Here is an 18412-nt window from a genome sequence, read left to right as displayed (position 1 = left end):
ACAAGTTATGCCAATAAGGAAGAATCAAAAACTTCCACTGGACGCGATTACTAATTACCATCCCATCTCCCTGCTTCCACTCTATAGCAAAATATTGGAGAAACATATTAACAAGCACCTCTCCTCCTTTGTTGAGACTTCTAACTGTTTGGACTATTCCTAGTCAGGATTTCGACCTAGGTATAGTAAAGAGACTGCCTTGGTCAAGGTATTGGATGATATTAGATTGCAAGCAGACGGGGGCCGAGCAGTCTTTTTGGTACTGCTCGACCTATCCGCTGCATTTGATACCATCTCGCATTCGATTCTTCTGGATAGATTGAGTAAAGTAGGCATTCAGGATAAAGCCTTGGAATGGCTTACTGACTTTCTTAAGGACCGGACTCAAACAGTCAACTTGGGCCCATCTAAAGCCAAAACCACCTTGGTCACTAAGGGAGTCCCTCAGGGCTCCTGTCTCAGCCCTACCCTTTTTAATATTTATATTGCTCCATTGGCTGCTCTGCTTAGAGAGATTGGGTTCATCCCAGTCTCCTACGCAGATGATACACAGCTGCTCCAGGCCTATGATACTAAGGCTCCTAACATCCGTGAAATTTTTTCGGAAGGCCTGCTTAAAATCAAGGCATGGATGAATCGAAATTCCCTCCAGCTTAATACAACTAAGACGGAAATTATGCTATTCACGGAGGCAATCACCAGCTGGTCCCCGAGCTGGTGGCCGGAAGAACTAGGTGCGGATCCAACCCCCAAATCAGTTGTAAAAAACCTAGGGGTTCTTGTTGATAACAAGTTAAACATGGAGGAGCATATATCATCTACGAGACGATCTTGCTTCCATGCCCTTAACCTCTTAAGGAAAGTTTTTCACTTCCTTCCCCTCACTACCCGTAAGATGCTGATACATGCTCTGTTCCTAAGCCGGCTGGACTTTAGTAATGCACTTCTTATTTCAGCTACAGACTCTGCCCTGCGTTCTTTGCAGGTGATTCAGAACACTGCAGCCCGACTGGTTACCATTGCCACTCGCCGCACTCCCTCTTTGCCCCTCCTTCACAAATTACATTGGCTTCCGGTTCGCAAACAAATCCACTTCAAAATATGCGTTCTGGTCTTTAGGAGTCTTCATCAACTTGGCCCGTCATATTTATCAAACAAATTGACAGTCTATACGCCTTCATGCAGGCTTCGTTCGGAAGGCAAAGGCTTCCTAGTTACTCCCCGTTTTAAGAAAGTAAAATGGGGAGGTAGAGCCTTCTCTCATCTTGCGCCCAAGTTATGGAACCAGCTCCCTGAGACGCTGCGACTAAATCATAATTATCTTAGCTTTAGGAAGCAGCTGAAAACATTTTTGTTCTGAGTTAACTAACATTACCTCACTAGTCTTCAGCGCGGAGATACCCCATGTGGAGCGATTCATGCGCTTTATTAATGAGCAAAATAAAATAAATAAATAAAATAAATCCACTTGGAGGCATAGTTTACAAGAAGAATAACAAAACGTTCGTCATGATTAAGTAACAACAATCCTTTACCACACATTCCATATCATGGTCCATCCTTGGCTACCAATACCATTCTCGAAGTCTTGCTTTAGTTTTGATCCTCTCCAAATGCCCCTCATGAGCTAAATTGACTATTTTTGACCTCAGATCACAAGGAGCCACCAAACGTTTACCTCTCAAAATGTTATCATCAAGAATGCTCAATTCGTCTTTCACAGAGAAATAGTTGGACATGTTTGTGGACAATGCATTTTTTTCCTGCCACCCATTGACAATAAAATCTTTCAAAATAGCAACATCAGGATCATTACCCGATGCGACAGTCCACTCCTTATCCTCTACTGCAGATTCACAAACCCAACTTATTCCAACATTATCTGATTTGTTTAAATCAGATTGAATTGGCAACCTAGACATGCAGTCTGCCATACAATTCTTGGATCCAGGAACAAATTCAACAGAAAAATTATAATTGGACAACCCATCAACCCAACAAGAAATTCTTGGAGAAAGATAGTCAATATCGCTAGAAGTGAAAAAGCGGTTTATGATTCGATCTCACAACAAAAGGTATTCCCCACAAAAAAATTTAAAATGGAGAACTGCCCAAAATACTGCCAATGCTTCCCTTTTAATGACCGAATACCTCTCCTCTTCACCCCTCAGAGCCGGTGAAGCAAATTCAACAACTTTTCAATAACCATCAACAACCTGAGAGAGTACAGCACCCAATCCGCAAAGACTTGCATCAGTAGAAATAACAGTTCTCTTGTCCACATCAAAGTTGCCTAAAGTAGGCATTTTAGCAATACAATCTCTTACTTTATTAAACGCCTGATCACATTCATTGGACCAAACAAACTGGAATCCTTTCTTCAAAAGAGCCCTCAATGGTTGTGAAATGGAAGCAAAATTTTGTATAAACTCAGAACAAAATTCAGCTAAGCCAAGAAAGGAACGTATTTGGTCTTTGTTAATAGGTTTAGGAGCTTCGATTATGCTTTTGGCTAACTCTAATTTTGGACTAATTCCCTCACTCGAAATTGTGTGACCAAGGTAAGTCACGGACGTGACTCTAAATTTACATTTCTCTTTTTTAATGACCAATCCTTAAGAACAAAATCTCGCCAACACCTTCCATAAAATGTCATCATGTTCACAAAGATCCTTGCCATACAACAAAATGTCGTCCTGAATAAATAGGACTTTATTCAACCCCTGTAAAAGCTGTTTCATTATCCTTTGAAAACATGCAGCGGCGGAAGCAGGTCCAAAAGGCTTCCTTAAAAATTGGAAAGCCCCTACTGGTGTGTGACAAACAATGTTAAATGCCTAGACTCTGGATGTAACTTAACCTGGTGGTAAGCAGAGGACAAATCCATTACATTAATAATCTTAGCATCTTTAATAAGAGTCAAAATCTCAGTGATATTTGGCAAAGGTTGTCTATCAACCCAGATGTATCTGTTCAAACCTCTCAAATCCGCACACAGACAAATTTCTTTTCCTCCATCCTTTGGTGCCAAAACCACCGGAGCCAACCACTCAGAACTCTCTATCTCCTCAATAACCCCTCTCTCCAAAAGCTTACTGATTTCACATTCTAATGGTTCTATCGTCATATGAGGAACTCTCCTTACCTTTGACATAAATGGTACTTCACTACTTTTTAAAATGATCTTGTGTTCAAATCTTTTTAAAAGACCCAAATTGTCACTAAAAACTTCCAAAAATATCAGTAGGTAATTCATGTTTAGCCAGTAATAACAATTTTTGTTCACTGTGGATCGAGTGTTATACCCATATCCCTTTGATGTCTCCATCCAAGGAGATTGTCACCTCTTCTCGCTACATAAACCTTTCCTACAGTTTCATGGTCAGAAAACTGAATTGTTTTGATACAATATCCAATTACATCAATTGTTAGTCCCCCATAACCTACTGGATTAATGTCTGAGGGCAATAACTCTACATTCTCACATCCAAATGTGTTATCCCAATTTTTATCACCAATCATAGTATATGGTGATCCAGAATCTGCTAAAACCATTACTTTCCGCCCACCAACAGTTATTTCACATTCTGGCATTTCAATAGGATCCACATCCACTCTTCTATCCTCACGTATGCTGGAAACAATATTGACTTCTTGACTAATGTGATTCATGTTCTGTTGCTTAGCTGCTCTACATACGCGAGCATAGTGACCTTTCTTCCCACAAATCTTGCAAAAAGCAAATCTCGCAAAACATCCCAGACTATTTGTCCAATGTCCATCACTTCCACATCTGTAACATTTCGGAGTATTAGGTTTAACATCAGAATAAGGAATTTTTTTTTTCCTCAAATTTCCTTTCGGATTCTTTGTTAGCTGATGTAACAGATTTATCATCAACACTTTTATCAACATCCTTCGCCATCTTATTACTGTAGACCTCATTGACAGGTGACTCACTACTGTCTTCTTTAGTGGAAGAGGTATTATCCTTACATTTATCATCCTCATTTTATGTACCCACATACTAGTGTTTTCCATTCCTTCAATTATTGCAACAGCATCTTTCAAACAAGGATTTTTGCTTAAAAGCTTTTCTTGAACCTTAACATTATTTGTACATCTCACAATTTGATCTCTAATCAATGAATCAGTTAGATGCTCAAACTCACAGGTGTGAGCTAATGTTTTGAGGGCAGCAACATAGTTTGAATTTTTTTTCTGTCTTCCCTTGCACCCTTGAAAAAAAACGTATGTCTTTCCAAAACTATGTTTATGTGAGAACCAAAATGCCTCTCTAACATGAGTATGGGCGTATCATAAACATTGCTAGGTTTTCCTGACTCACTCCCAATTTCAATTACATCAATACTTTCATATATACCTCTACCTTCAATACCTAAGTTGTGTAAAAGTAAGGCTTGTTTGCGGCAAGCAGAAAACTTTTCTCCACCTATTGCTATGAGGTAGGAATCAAAAATAAGTTTCCGTCTTTTCCAAGGTAACACTGGATACTCTTCTCAGTTAAAAAATGAGGAGGTTTTGATGAAGTAGACATGTTTCCAGACAACAATTAATTAACTCTGTAGAATAAAAGTAAGTAGCAGTAAACATGTAACAATCCAGAAAGTCAGTTTGAACTGTTCCTTTACTCCATGTTAAGATATAAGTCTATTAAATAGAGGTTGTATTTAGTAAAGAGGCTTCAATTCTTCTGAAGAAACTTGTATCATGTCCTCATCAGCTCTAGGATTCCCCCCCGCCCAAAATAGTAATTAAAAAAAAAAAATGTTCCGCAATTTTAAGTAGGCTTACCGTAAACTGCAGATATTAATAATATATAGTCGATTAAATTCACGTGGCTATGTTTGAAATAGATCCTTTTTTTTATTCTACATTCACGTGGGTTATTTTCTTGTCATCTGTGTATGACCGGAGACTTCCTCGATAATCAAAATGGCCGCTACGTCGTTAAGACGTGTTTTCCTGAGGAAGTTCAGATTGTTTCAACAACGTGCCGAACGTGGTCTCAGTGAGGTTTCTGCAGGCGATCGAGCATCAGTGATGTCTTCCCTCGTCAGCTGGAGATCGCTCCTGCGTACCACCAACCACTCGCGCTTGTACACACGCACAGCTGCTGGCGCTGGAGTTCAAATCCAACGGCTCAATGTCAAAAAATCAGTCAACTGCATCCAGAAAAGTACTTACGTTAAATTTGCAACAACAAAAGATAATCCAGCAGTAACAGTATTTGTTGTTGATCTTTTTCTTGTGGTATTACTCACAAAGTCAGTCAGCCTTCAACTAAACTTCAAGGTCTGAGGTCGAGACCAAAAAAAAAATGTTCAGAAGTACCTTCTCTGACTAGTTAGTCACTCAGAGGTGCTCGCCAAGTGTTCTCAATTTCCCGTCATCATCTCCACAATTTATGAGGTAGTTCCGAGATAATAGGGAATGAAATAAACGTTAGTTCGCAAAAGTTAAGATAACAAATATATCGTGTAGGGTTGTTCCAGCTCCATCGTCGCCAGTGATAAAAAGTAAATCCTCCAGACTCGAGTTAGTTAAATCCTGGTTTATTTCAGGAGAGTTAGATTTACAACCCTCACGGACCTCGACCTGGCTCAAACTGCCAAATCGCATTCCATGAGAAAACATTCAGTATTAGAATGTAGAACATACCTACATCATTAATGACTATACTTAACCATAACACACAGAAAATTTACTTTTGTGTAATGATAGATCTCAATATTGGTTATTCTTGTCACCACTAACAATCTGTGGCTCCTTGTTAGCGGAGTATTGTGTGTGAGAATGATTTTTTTCTCCAAACTTTGAACTGAAGCAGTAACCTTAAAAAGTGTACAGTCTTTTGAGGGATCTTTCACTGTGAATTGCTCAGCTTTGTAGGGACTGCTGAGTCCATGAGAATTGTAGTATAGGGGGAAAGCCAGGAGAAGTGATAGACCTCTATTTATATTTCTAAAAGGGTTTTCATGTATTAAGAGTTGTGCATTTCTCCCAACTTGTGTTGCTTACCTTGGGGCTCTAAGGTTTGGCACTCCCACCAAGGGTGCCTAGACTGAGTTCAGTACACCATTGCTTAAGCTGGGACGTCCAACTTATTGTAGTCCCACACTCAAACCCCTCACTGAGCATTCCTACTTGTGTAGTGTCCATAATTTCGAGGTTACTAACAGTCCCTTAAAGGGGTCAGGTATGCAGTGCTAATTCAAACCCAATTTGGGTCTTTAGAATAGCACACTCAAGCTTAGTAATATATATGTTTACATTTTTTTAATTCAACAGTCTTGTCCTGTTACTTAGTACACAAGTAATAACTACATAAAGTGTAATTAAAACAGCACTTATGCCTATTATGAATAAAATGCACACTTCTAACATAATTAGAATGTTCCTAGAAGCCTAGCCACCCTAAAGACTATTTCTGTGGGATACACTATAAGAGCATGTAGTGGCGAACTTGCCTCTAGAGTTTCTTGGGGCTCGACACGCTGCATACCTTTTCACAGTATAGCCACTGTGGTTTTCAGACTCCAGCCAATAGTGAGTGTTCCTTCGGAAGGAAAACACACATCAGCTGGGCTAGTCTCCTCTCTTCTCGGTTTTGACTCTCAGCATGAAAGTGGATGCTCCACCAGTCTGCCAGGACCTCTCATGATAACCTGGTGCGAAGGCCACTCTACCTCTCCCCTCATGAGGTTTATATATAGTTGACCACTGATTTGTACCCTACATTGGGAGACTTCTATTAATCCAGGACATAACTAAATGAACCAGCATGATGATAATACATCAACTCTGGCTACATGTGTATTTTACACATACACATGTCAGACCTGGAAATGTAGATGTCATGTAGCTTGTAGCAGACTTGCGTCGCCTTATGCACTGGCAAAGTCATTGTCAAGATGAATTGATAGTTTCACGAGTTCTGCGAAAGATAATGACTTACTGTTAGTGGGCCAAAGGCAGACAGGTTAACATAACATGCTCAAAAGGGAGTCTGGCTTTTGGAGTTTCAGACACTTGTATGAGATTTCAGGTTAAGATTACGAAAGACTTATCTGTGATGGGTTAGAAAAATAAGGGTTATGTTTGTTTCCATTCCTACAGTCTCGTTCCTTATTAAAGTTTGGAGTTTTTACGAAAGGTCTGAGTTTTACAGATGAATCTAATCTACATTTCCCGAAGAGGTTTTACTTGTACAACTGCGGTTAAACTGGTGGGTTTTCTATAAAAAAAAGGAAGTAAAACAGATGGGCTAGAGAATGAAGTGAGTTTACAGTTTTTTCTTTTTGCAGGAGCATATTCAGTTTGAGGATCCTGCTCTCCGTGTCATTGATGAGCAGATGCAATGCATACAAGAACAAATGAAGTGCTTACAAAAACAGATGGATTCCTTACACGAACGTCAAAAGCAATTTGAGAAAAGGGTGAGTGACATGAAGATGACCCCAAATTCCTTGGGGAATGTGGTGGATGTCAACCAGCCGGCAAGTTGGATATAGTGGACTGAAAGGAATCCTAAGGGATTAGTGTTTGGGTTGTACTGATACCCAGGTGAAAAATAAAACACAATATGTGTGTGTTTATCTATATGAGAAAGCGAGAAGACATGCACATGCACAGATCTGTAATCTGGTATTTATTACAATTGTTGAGTTTGGGGAGCAGCCTTGATTGACAGAAGGTGAACCCTTGAGTGCATCTGCTGAGCTGCCCTCCCTTATTAGCTTAAGGCACAATTGTACAAGGCTGCTATGCCGAAACATAAAGGAAGTCCACAAAGTCTTTAGATCTTGAGTGGGTTAAAGAGCCATAAAATAATTGAAACGGTGTGACTTGAGTGCATCATATACCGTTTGAGGACTGACACCACTTCTTTAAAGAAATTGATTGTAGGTAGTTGTGCAATGGTAAGATTTGGTTCTGATCCATATGTTACCACACTTTGTATTTGTGAGCCATACACTTTCATGTTAGAGTTAGAAGTATAAAAGGGATGAATCTTTTTTGCCATTCTTCTTTGAGCAATCCAGAAAAAGGTGGTTGTCTGAGTTGTACAGTGTCTTGTTGTAATATCGATGCTGTGTGTTCCAAGATCACTGCTATGGATTCATCACTGAGATCCCAGTTTTGCCTTAGCGAGATGCAACTATTAATACAGCTGTGCTTTCTTTAAGTGTGTCAAGTTTGTTTTAATTTTGTGGAATGAACACTGGACAAATGTCCTCTAAGCTGCTTAATTCTTCTATAGTAGAGCTGTTTAAGCTCACAATGTCTAGAAACCGGCATATTTTCTTCACATTCAGGAGGAGATTGCATGAAAGCCAAAGGCTCTGCATACGTGCTCCTGAATATCAAGCCCTGTGAACCTCCCTTTCGTCTCTGGATTGTTTGCTTTTTTAGAATTAAAGCTTTTGAGGCACTCTTTATGGTTTTCTGACTTCTTAGAAATCATGCCTCCATTACTTAGCTTGGCATTTAGCTCTTCAACTTCCAAGTCCATGAACGTGTATGATGAATATTGCATTAACTGTTCAATACCTGTGTTTTTTTATACTCCAAAGAATCCTTTTTCTTACCTATCTTCCTCCAATGTGTAGCATGTTCCACTTCATCTGATTTTAGAACACATTGATTTATTGTTTTTTTAGTACAACTTAGCTATAGAATGGAGGAGGTTTACCATCATTTAATTGATACAGAGTCTACATTTTTTCAGGTAGGCAACTTCATTCGTCAGGATTGTGAAGATCTTTCTCTATAGCTTTTTATCCTGCAGCCACAGCCATTTTTCTAGGAGCGTAATCCGCAGGACATGTTAGAGCCTCAGTTTTTACAAATACATTTCTCCCAGTCAATAGCTGACCTACCTTGTGAGTTGGATATACTATCGCCTTCCATTAACTTAAAACTTCTATTCATAGTTTCATCCTATAGATACAGTTTCCTATTAGCAAACACTTTATATAGCTAAACTTCCTATTAATTCCACTGTTGTTGAAGAGGAACTCCTGTTAAACTTAAACTTGTTATAAATTGGGCAGTGTTACCACTTAGGAATTGCAACTGCTGTAACAAAGGCTTACAAAATGAATCATCCATCCCCTCAATCATACCTCTACTCTTTTGTGCAAATTTCTCAACCTGCAATGGGGGCAACAGTGAAATATATTGATCCATTCTGAAGTTATGAGTGAAAAACATATTTCAGCAGAAATGTTCCAGTATCGTGGCTCGTGACACATGAGCCTTGTGGTTACAAAGCTTAATGTTACAATCTTGGTATAAACACAATTTCTGGCAAGTTTCATGCTTTTAGATAAAAATGCATAATTTTGGACATATCTTTTGGACTATATAAGCATGCTGAAAAATGTTGTCCTTTAACTGTTTTTCCTGTCTTTCCATTACTAACAAGGGTAATGCAGGAGCTGGGAGACTTATTTGTTTAAAGTAGAAAAAAATGTGGTGGAGGGGTTGATGGATCTTATTGTTCATTGTTTTCTGTCTCTGTTGTTCATTAATATGGTAATCTGAGGAGTAGAATGTTCCAAAAATGCTAGCTATAACAACATTGGTGGTAAGTCTTAAACGAGGTGAGGCACTTTAAAAGAAGTGCTCAAAATTATGATACTGAATTGCGTTTTTTTGTATTCCAGCGGTCAGCTGCTTTCGATGACTCCGCAGTCCACGTTTCTGAAGGACATACGAAGTGCTTAGAAGAACCACAGAATGTGTTTCAGGAAATGGTGAGTGATATGAAGTTGATCAGAGTACAGGTGTTAACAGTGCATTGTTTGGGCAGGTGATCAAGGAGGGTAAGCCCCCGAGGGAAAGTTATTGGGTATCTATGCGCTTGATGTCATGGAATTGCTTGGTCTCCCACAGAATAAAGGTTTTGGAGAAGGATGGCACTAGTGTCTCTAGAGAACGAGAATATGGGCATATTTATAAGGTAACATGAGCATCTGTGAAGAACGAGTAATACAGTTTTCCAGCCAGCAGACGAAATAGCAAAGAGATCAGAGATCTTGCAAGAAATATTTAGTTTAGCTGCCATGAAGGTGGTGATACTTATGAAGAGGACTAAGCATAGCATAGAAATGACGAACATCCTCGTGTGACCAGATGCATTCTTCGAAGTGATGTGGCACTTTGCTGGTAAGATGTGCAAACATGGGATTTATATCTCAATAAACTGAAGACTTATAAAAAAAAAAGGTTTACTAATAATTTACTGCATTAAAACAAACAAGTAAAAACTGTTTGATGGTTGGGACTGCTATTGAGAGTTGCTGTTACCTGCTCACTTGGGTTTTTGTTCAAACTGATGGAGGAAACATGGATTAAACTTGTAGATTGTGTCATGGTGTACTACAAGGCTAAAAAGCAGTGTCCTTCTATTCAATTTCCAAGTAGGAGACCCAGCTAGAGGTCTGCAATCTGTTGTTGTTCATTTTTCTAGGTACAACAAAGAACGCAGATACTCTCCCAGTTTTACACTGACTACACTCACTCATTAGGCTCCACCAATATTTATCTACAACTCTCTCTTTCCATTAACAGTCTTAGAATCCATCACACCAAGACTACCAACTGTCTTTGGAAAGGAAACTCCTCATAGAAGATTCCAGATATACAGTTTAAAAATAGAGCAAGTGGTTGAGTGTTACTTTCTCGGTAAGCTAGTCTGGTCTTCGTAGTGGAAGGCCAAGGTATTGAGAGGTAAAACAACAATTCACAGCAGGAGCACCATTAGTTGCAAATATGTGTGTTGTTCGACATACCATTGGTTACATTAAATAATATTCATTTCTCAATTGATTTATTTTGCACCTAGTTGGTCGTCACATAAGAACTAAATATTCACCACCAACAAAGAAATACCCCAGAGTGAGGGACTCTACCTCAGGAGCACAATTCCAATGAAATGCATCAGATTAGAAGTGGGATTTAATCATTTAACACAGGCTGATATGTTAGACTTCTATATATTTAATGCTGATGATGACTGCATTTTTGTCTGTAGTCCAGGTTGACAGGAATTTTGGCTAAATTGTTGACAAAGGTGAACACTTTTTGAATTTATGGCTCTAGTTAAAAGCTGATCAATATGTTGAGCTGGGGGAAGAAATACAGTACAAACTTGGAACTGGGAGAATCCAGCATTACTGAGGATTATGATTATTTGATGAACTAGGAACTATCTGCTTTTTATCTTTCACGGTTTCAGGGCTGCTTATATATCGCCCGCCTGGGCCTTCCAATGTATTTAGGGAAGCCTTAGTGAATAAGGTTCTCCCACTCGCTAAAAAAGCAGCAAACTTTACCATCCTGGGTGATTTAAATCTTCAACTGGAAGATAGCGGCAAGTTGGATATTGCTTGTTTCCTAGCTGATCTAGAGGCGTGTCAACTAACACAACATGTGATGGACTGTACCCATGTGGCTGGTCACCTGTTGGACCCTATATTCTCTAATTTGTGCTCCATTACGGTGTCTTCTCCGGTTCCCTTTGTCTGGTCTGATCACCTTTTGGTCCCCTTTTCTTTACAGCTGCCAGGGAAACCTGTTCCGCATTGTCCCTGCCCCGTGATGAAGCGTCCGTGGTATAAACTGGATGTTAGCCAATTGTGAGACTCTCTGGCAAGTTTGAAGCCACAGTTCCCTTCTAATATTAAGGCAGCCAATACTCTTTTCCAGGATTGGCTGACCCAAGCGTTAGATATCAGCATTCCTGCAAAACTCAGTTCAAAGAAGAAACAAGGGCCATCTAATCCCTGGTTCAGTGAATCATTGGTGAAAGCTAAAAAAGTGTGTAAACAATTGTAGCGTTCATGGAGGCATGCCTATGATCTGGAAGCAAAAAATAAATATCGCGATTCAATTAAGACTTATCATAGGTTGATCCGGAAAGCTAGAGCTGAATACATTGCTGCTCAAATTACGGAGAATTAGAAACCTCCTAAAATGATCTTCTACCTTCTCAGAAAGATGCAACATTCGAATGTGAATGCGGATTGCCCAGTCTCCTCCAATGCTCAGTGTGATGACCTTGCAGGCTTCTTTCTGCGCAAGGTGGAGACCATTTACTATAGTCTTCCAACTACCTGCTCCCTCCCAGCTAGGGCCAATATTGAGCGGATAGCTGGGACCGAGGATAAGTTTGTCACTCTTGAACTAATGCTGTGTTCCTTTCCTTTACTCTCACTCTCTGAGACGGAATCTCTTTGTTTTAAAATCTGGCTCCCCTGCTGATCCTCTGAGACCTGACCAACTCCGTCTTGTTTCCATGCCAATTTTACCAGCGGTTAGGGAATTGATTAACTCCTCCCCTGCTGATGACGGAACCGCTCCGTCATCAGCTGCGGTGGCGCTGTGCTGATGAGGGAGCGGTTCCGTCATGGCCCCCCCGACTCTCCTGCGCTGCACGAATTCCGCGCCTGCGCTGAGCTTTCTATTGAGCGGGCGGGGCCATGATGGAACCGTTCCGTCACCAGCATGCGCCCGCCGCATTTCCGCCCGACCCCTTAGCACTGCGGCGGAATAGCAGCCGCAGTGAAGGGATTAATTTTCCACTGACCTCTGCATTATTGCCAACAACATGGAAACACGCAAAAGTTGTTTCTTTGTTAAAAAAAACGTCCTTGGATCCGTCAGACCTGGGCAATTTTCGCCCGATTTCCCAACTCCCTTTTTTAGCATAAACACAGTTCTGCCTGAATTTATTGAGCAGAATAACATTCTTGACCCCTCACAAAATGGTTTTCGCCCCCGCCACAGCACCGAGTCTGCGCTGCTGGCCCTGACCAAGGATATCCGTGGCAGCCTAGATGTCGGGGACTCTGCGGCCTTGATTCTGTTGGATCCAAGTGCCGCTTTCAACACTGTTACCCACAACATCTTGTTATGTTATGTAGGCTGGAGGATATGGGGAGTCAGGGGGCAGGCCCTGGCCTGTTTCCGCTCTTTTTTGGAAGACAGAACCTTTCTGGTTGCTGGAACACCATACCACTCGCAGGTGTTCGCCATTAAGCATGGGGTTCCATAGGGCTCAATATTGAGCCCTGCATTGTTTAAGATATATGTTCAACCCTAGCTTTGGTAGCAAGAAGTAGAGAGATGTCATTGGTTTCTTATGCCGATGACACCCAGCTAGTTATTGCCTTTTCTAAAAAGCGCAAAAATAATCTCCTTAAATTTAAGGAGGACCTGTCTGCAATTGCAGACTGGATGTCATCCAACTGTTTGCAGTTTAATGCTGCCAAATCTGAAATTCTTGTGTTAGGGAGAGACAGTGCGCTATGGTCTGAACAGTGGTGGCCAGACAAACTCAAACCAGCGCCACAGCCCAAAGAGCCGGTTAAGAATCTTGGCTTTTGGATTGATAGGGATCTTTCCTTCGATACCCAATCTAAAGATCTTCCTGGAATCTGCTTTGGTCTTTTGATGGGGTTAAAACCCCTACTCGGATATTTTGAACCAAAAATCCCCCAAACTATCCTATAGGCTACAATGTTAGCCAGCTTGGACTACGGCAACTCCCTTTTCTTAGGAGCCAATAAATCCTGTATCTTACGCCTTCAAAGAATCCAGAATGCAGCGGCCCATGCTTTGCTAGCACTGCCCAAGTTTTGTTCGGTATCGGATTCTTTATCGAAACTTCATTAGTTACCAATAGCCAAAATAATTCAGTTCAAGTCCTTGTTCGTAGCGCATAAAATTCTTTCACAACAAGGCCCTCTTATCTTAGCGGATCTGTTGGTTCAGTACATCTCGAACTCTCTCCCGTTGTCTATTAGAGGACTTCAAAATCACCTGACCTTTCGTAAAGCTTTAAAGACCTGGCTCTTCCCGGTTTAATCTGCTGCGGTGTGCTGGAGTGCTACTTGGCATTTGTCTCTTGAGTAGCGCTGGGTCGCCCCGTTGCTGGGGCAGCTATGCGCTGAATGAATCTATAAATAATAATAATAATATCTTGGTATGGTCTGTGGTGGCAGGAGTAATACTGTATGAAAGCGTAGAGCCAGAATACAGAAGGTTGTTTCTTCTCTTACATCTTGGACAGTTATAGGGATAGTTACTCTTCTATGTGATAACAAGAGACTGGCAGAGTCTCCATGAATAAGCCCGGCTATTCAACCTTTGACAAGTTTCATTTTAATCTCTGAAGGCTGCTTGTAACTGTAAAATCCTTACAGTTTTAATATACCTGAGTTCCAGACTGCATCCGGAAATTATTGGCACAGCTGCCCTTTGTTGGTAGATGATGCAGGCTCCCGTTAGGCGCCAGAAGCAGCACAGGTGTGACATCACTGAAGCTACTGTAGGAAACTGGCTCTGTATATACTATACCAAAGTAAGGTATAGTGTGCACAGAGTCTAGTGGAACCCCAAAGGTAGGCAGAGGTACAAGTAGATAATACCTTACTCTCTATTTGTGGTAGTGTGGGCGAGCAGTAAGACTTTATCAGAGGGTAGTTTTAAGCATTTATTGTAAACTGTATAAATAAATAAATAAACCCACTCCGGCAAGAAATTATGTCACACACTCAAAGACTGAACTCAGACCAATTTTGTTTGTATAAACATATTATTTAGTAATTGTATTTCTAGAACCAAGCCAGGCCTGCTGCAGGTAAGTGTAATAATATGTTGCTGGTATATTGCAGTTGAAATACAATTGAAATGCAGTTGATTTGTTCACAGGTAAGTCAACAGTCAAAATTACTTTACAGTTACTTTTAAGATTACTTTAAACATTACTTTTCAGATTACGTTTTAAGTTTTTTTTCTACTCTGTGTGATGTGCCTAGATATCACACTGAGGGGAGTAATTCACTTTTTATACATTTGCAGTTTTTCAAGGTTTCATACAAACCAACTCCACGCTTAGAAGATTTTTCAAAGAAAAGCAGTCAATGCAATCCTATGGGAGGAAATTAAGTTATCGGTTTACAGGTAAGTATTTGGTTGTGGCAGTTGGGTTTCTGGGGTTAGAACCAAGGTTCTCCCAGGGTCGAGCATGCACTCTCAAAGCAGCCCCAGCAGCACTAGGGTGACCGGGTGCAGAGTGCTGCGGCCCAATGTTATTCAGTGGGGGATAGGGAGCCTCCGGTTGGAGGCTGCTCGCAAGCAGGCCACAAGGTTGTGGGAGCAAAGCTCCTGGACTTAAGCTTAGGGCAAAGGATGATACAGTTTAACACACAATGTGCACCCACCGCGGCACAGGGATGGCCTGGAGCAGGGTGCTGTTTTGGCGTCATGTGCCATGTTTTTTTCAATGAGAGTTGCCGGTTTTGGATTTTGGCTGCAGGCTTGGTCCTTCCGGGAGGAACCAACAGCTGGGCAGGTATGTTTGAGGGCTCGGGGACGTAGGTGCACTTCAGGTTCTCTTCTCCAGGACACAGGGAGGCTGGTTTCAGGGTTGTCTTTTGAGGTTGGATTTCACTTCACTGTGCCACTGGCGTTGGGGGAGGGGGGTCTCCGTGCTGAGGCTGCAGGCGATGCGGGGAGTCCTGGAGGGGTCAACCTACGTTGGACTCGGACTCTGGAGTGCTGGGGGACCTCACTAGAACCGGTGGGCTCACTGGATTCAGGCCATAAGTGTCTGGTGCAGTGGTGGTTGCAGGCATCTGGTTCGTTTGTCCTCAGCAGGCTCAGAGTCTGTCTTGGGAGATTTTTTTGAACAGAGCTGCTGTTCACAGGACATCTGGTCTTTGATTAAGGCAGTCAGTCCTCCCAGGGATTCTGGAGGTCGCTGGCTGCAGGACAAGGTGACTTTTGACTCCGGATCTCTGGATACTGCAGAAGGGCCAGTAGGGCTGGGGGCAAGTCAGTGTTCTCTGCAGTCTCCTCCGCTGGGCATCTTCTTTTGTCCTTCTTCGTAGGTTGCGGGAATCTGTCTTCTTGGTTCAGGACTGTCCCGTAAATACTGTATTCAGGGGGCTTTTTAGGGGTCTTGATGTCAGTAGCCAATGGGCTACTGACATTAGGGTGACTACATCCTTGGTCTGACCACCCCACATGGGGGATTGGGATCAATCCCTAATCCTTATTGGAGAGATGGCGAGTACTGAAGAGTGGGCTTCACCTCACCTCCCCCCACATAAGGGGTGGGTTTGGCAGAGATGGGCAGACCTTCTGGCCTGTTTTAATTTTTCCCGCCTGTCTTCCCACTGAAAAGGAAGGGAGACAGGAAGGGGGCCTGCTCCTGATAGCAGGAAAGGCTGGGGGTCGGTAATAAAAGCTCTCCTGCCACAGATGGCTTTTCTTGACCTGGGGGAGGGGTGACCACCTCTGCCCAGCAGAGGCTTTGATTCTGGGCTCAGGGAGCAAACAGTCCCACCCCAGGGGTCCAGAAACTTGTGTAGTGGTGGCAGACTGATGTTAACCAGTCAGGAAACCCACCAGAGGCTGGTCGTTTTTCAGGGGCATGTCTAAGATGCCCTCTGAGTGCATAGTATAACAAATCCCACACTGGCATCAGTGTGGGTTAATTATGCTGGGAATTTTTCTACCAAACTTTCCAGAAACAATGTAAGCCATAATGGTGCTGTGGAGTTCGTAATGGCGAACTCCCAGACCCTATACTCTTTATGGCTGTACTGCACTTGTAATGTCTACGAATGGTTTAGACACTGTAGGGGTACAGTGCTCAGGCAACTGTACCCTCACCAGTGGAATAGTGCACCCAGCTAGAGGGGTGCCTTACCTGTACTATAGGCAGTGGAGAAGTGTGGCTCAATGGTTAGAGCTGCAGACCCTGATGCAGAGGTCTGGCCCGGGACCAGGGTTCAATTAACGCCTCGGCGGCTCTTGGACTCAATTTCCCCGGACCTGATAATTCTCGCCTCGGTGCCTAGTCTAATCATGGGTCCCACTCTGTGACTCTGGGCAATAGCTTGCTTAATCTCTACAACGGCCCAAGCAGCGCTGTGGATGCCTGGCTTCACCTTGGGGGTGCCCAGGAGTGGACATTTCACAGAAAAGACAGGATCGGTTCCACAGCGGTATGAATACAGCGCTACGAGGCCTCCGGGTAGAAGTGCGCTATATAAAAACTCTACATTTACATTTACATTTGCAGGCATGACACACGGGTATGTGTGCCATGTCACCTCTTCATGTTTCTTGCAACAAAACATGCAGCCTGACATGGCAGTGTGTGGATGTTAAGGTACAGGACCTTTAAGGGTGGCACAATATGTGCTGCAGCCCTTAGAGGCCTTCCCTGGTCACAGTACCGATGATATATTTTACAAGGAACTTGCATGTGGTCATCAAGGTGTCAATTTGGGGGTACAAAGGTACAGTTTTGGGAAAGAATACAGGCACTGGGAACCTGATTGGCAGGGACTCAGGGCAAATCAACTCAAAGCGCATCAGAAATCTGGCAAAAAGTGTGGGTATTACTGCAACAGAAACCCAGCTTACTACCGCTACATAGTTCCACCCTGGTGTAAGAACGTCAGTTCCCTTTTTTCTGCACCCTTCGCCACAGATCCATTGCTGCTATTCAATAATTCTTCAGATTTTCAAACAAAATTTCAACAAATTATGCAGTGTTTAAGCCTTGCTGCTCCTGGCTTGGACAAATGTCTACATCCAACCTCCCACAAGGTCTGGCTGAAGTGCCTCGGGCAGGAGCACAACTCAAGGTTTTGTGACTAGGGCAACCTTATATACACTAAGGCCATTTAAGTAAAGTGAGACAAAAGTCTTTACAGGTCACAAGAGCATTATGAGTGTCAACTCAATGCTGGTTGCAGTCAGACTCGGTCGACAGGCAGTATTCCTCTTTAGCTTCCATGTCCTTCAAGGAAAAGAAGAGGAAACCCAAGACTAGAAGGGATGACAATTGTCCTCACAACTGATCAGTTTCCCATGGTTGGTCAACTTGTCTCTCCCCGCAACTGCATCCCCCCATCCAGTGAATTCTTCTTCGGAGGCAAATCTGGTCAAGATCATTCCGCCTGAAGAACTGCTCCAGCATCGTTGTCTCCTTTGCCTATTTCAAGTCCTCTGGGCGACCCACACCGCTACAGGGTCAACATCTGCCCCATAGCCATTTCAGGCACCAGTGCACATGCTGGCCTACCTGTAATTCTGTGTTCCAGACACTGACCAGGCACATTTCCTCCATGGCATGATGGCTTCTCTTAGAAACACAGCATTCCACTCTGAAGCACCTCTACGCTCCATGGAACAGTTTGGGGTCCAGTTGGAGTACCACCAGCATCTTCACCCTCTGCCCCATTGGAGCCCAAAGGGCTACTATATGGAGATAATCACAGTGCTAGCTGGTACAGCTCTAACGCTAAGCCCTATGCCTGTTGTTCCTCCAGCTCCGGTGGGCCAGCCATGCCAGATCCCTCCA

General features: G+C 42.5%; 1 protein-coding gene across 6 annotated transcripts in view; it reads left to right on the top strand.

Moving 5' to 3' along the window:
- Positions 1-18412, top strand: part of LOC147750884 (uncharacterized) — a 1319653-nt gene that overhangs the window by 605642 nt on the left and 695599 nt on the right. For all 6 annotated transcript variants that reach the window (XM_086918405.1, XM_086918419.1, XM_086918411.1 and 3 more), the window contains 2 exons: positions 7329-7460; positions 9693-9782. In XM_086918405.1, the coding sequence (XP_086774531.1) occupies positions 7329-7460; positions 9693-9782 (222 nt within the window). The remainder of the gene's footprint in view (positions 1-7328; positions 7461-9692; positions 9783-18412) is intronic.

This window comes from Lissotriton vulgaris, chromosome 1_1 (assembly GCF_964263255.1).
Source record: "Lissotriton vulgaris chromosome 1_1, aLisVul1.2, whole genome shotgun sequence".
NCBI classification, from domain to species: Eukaryota; Metazoa; Chordata; class Amphibia; order Caudata; family Salamandridae; genus Lissotriton; species Lissotriton vulgaris.
Note: the sequence above shows the minus strand (reverse complement) of the source record. Positions and strands in the feature narration are given on the sequence as shown.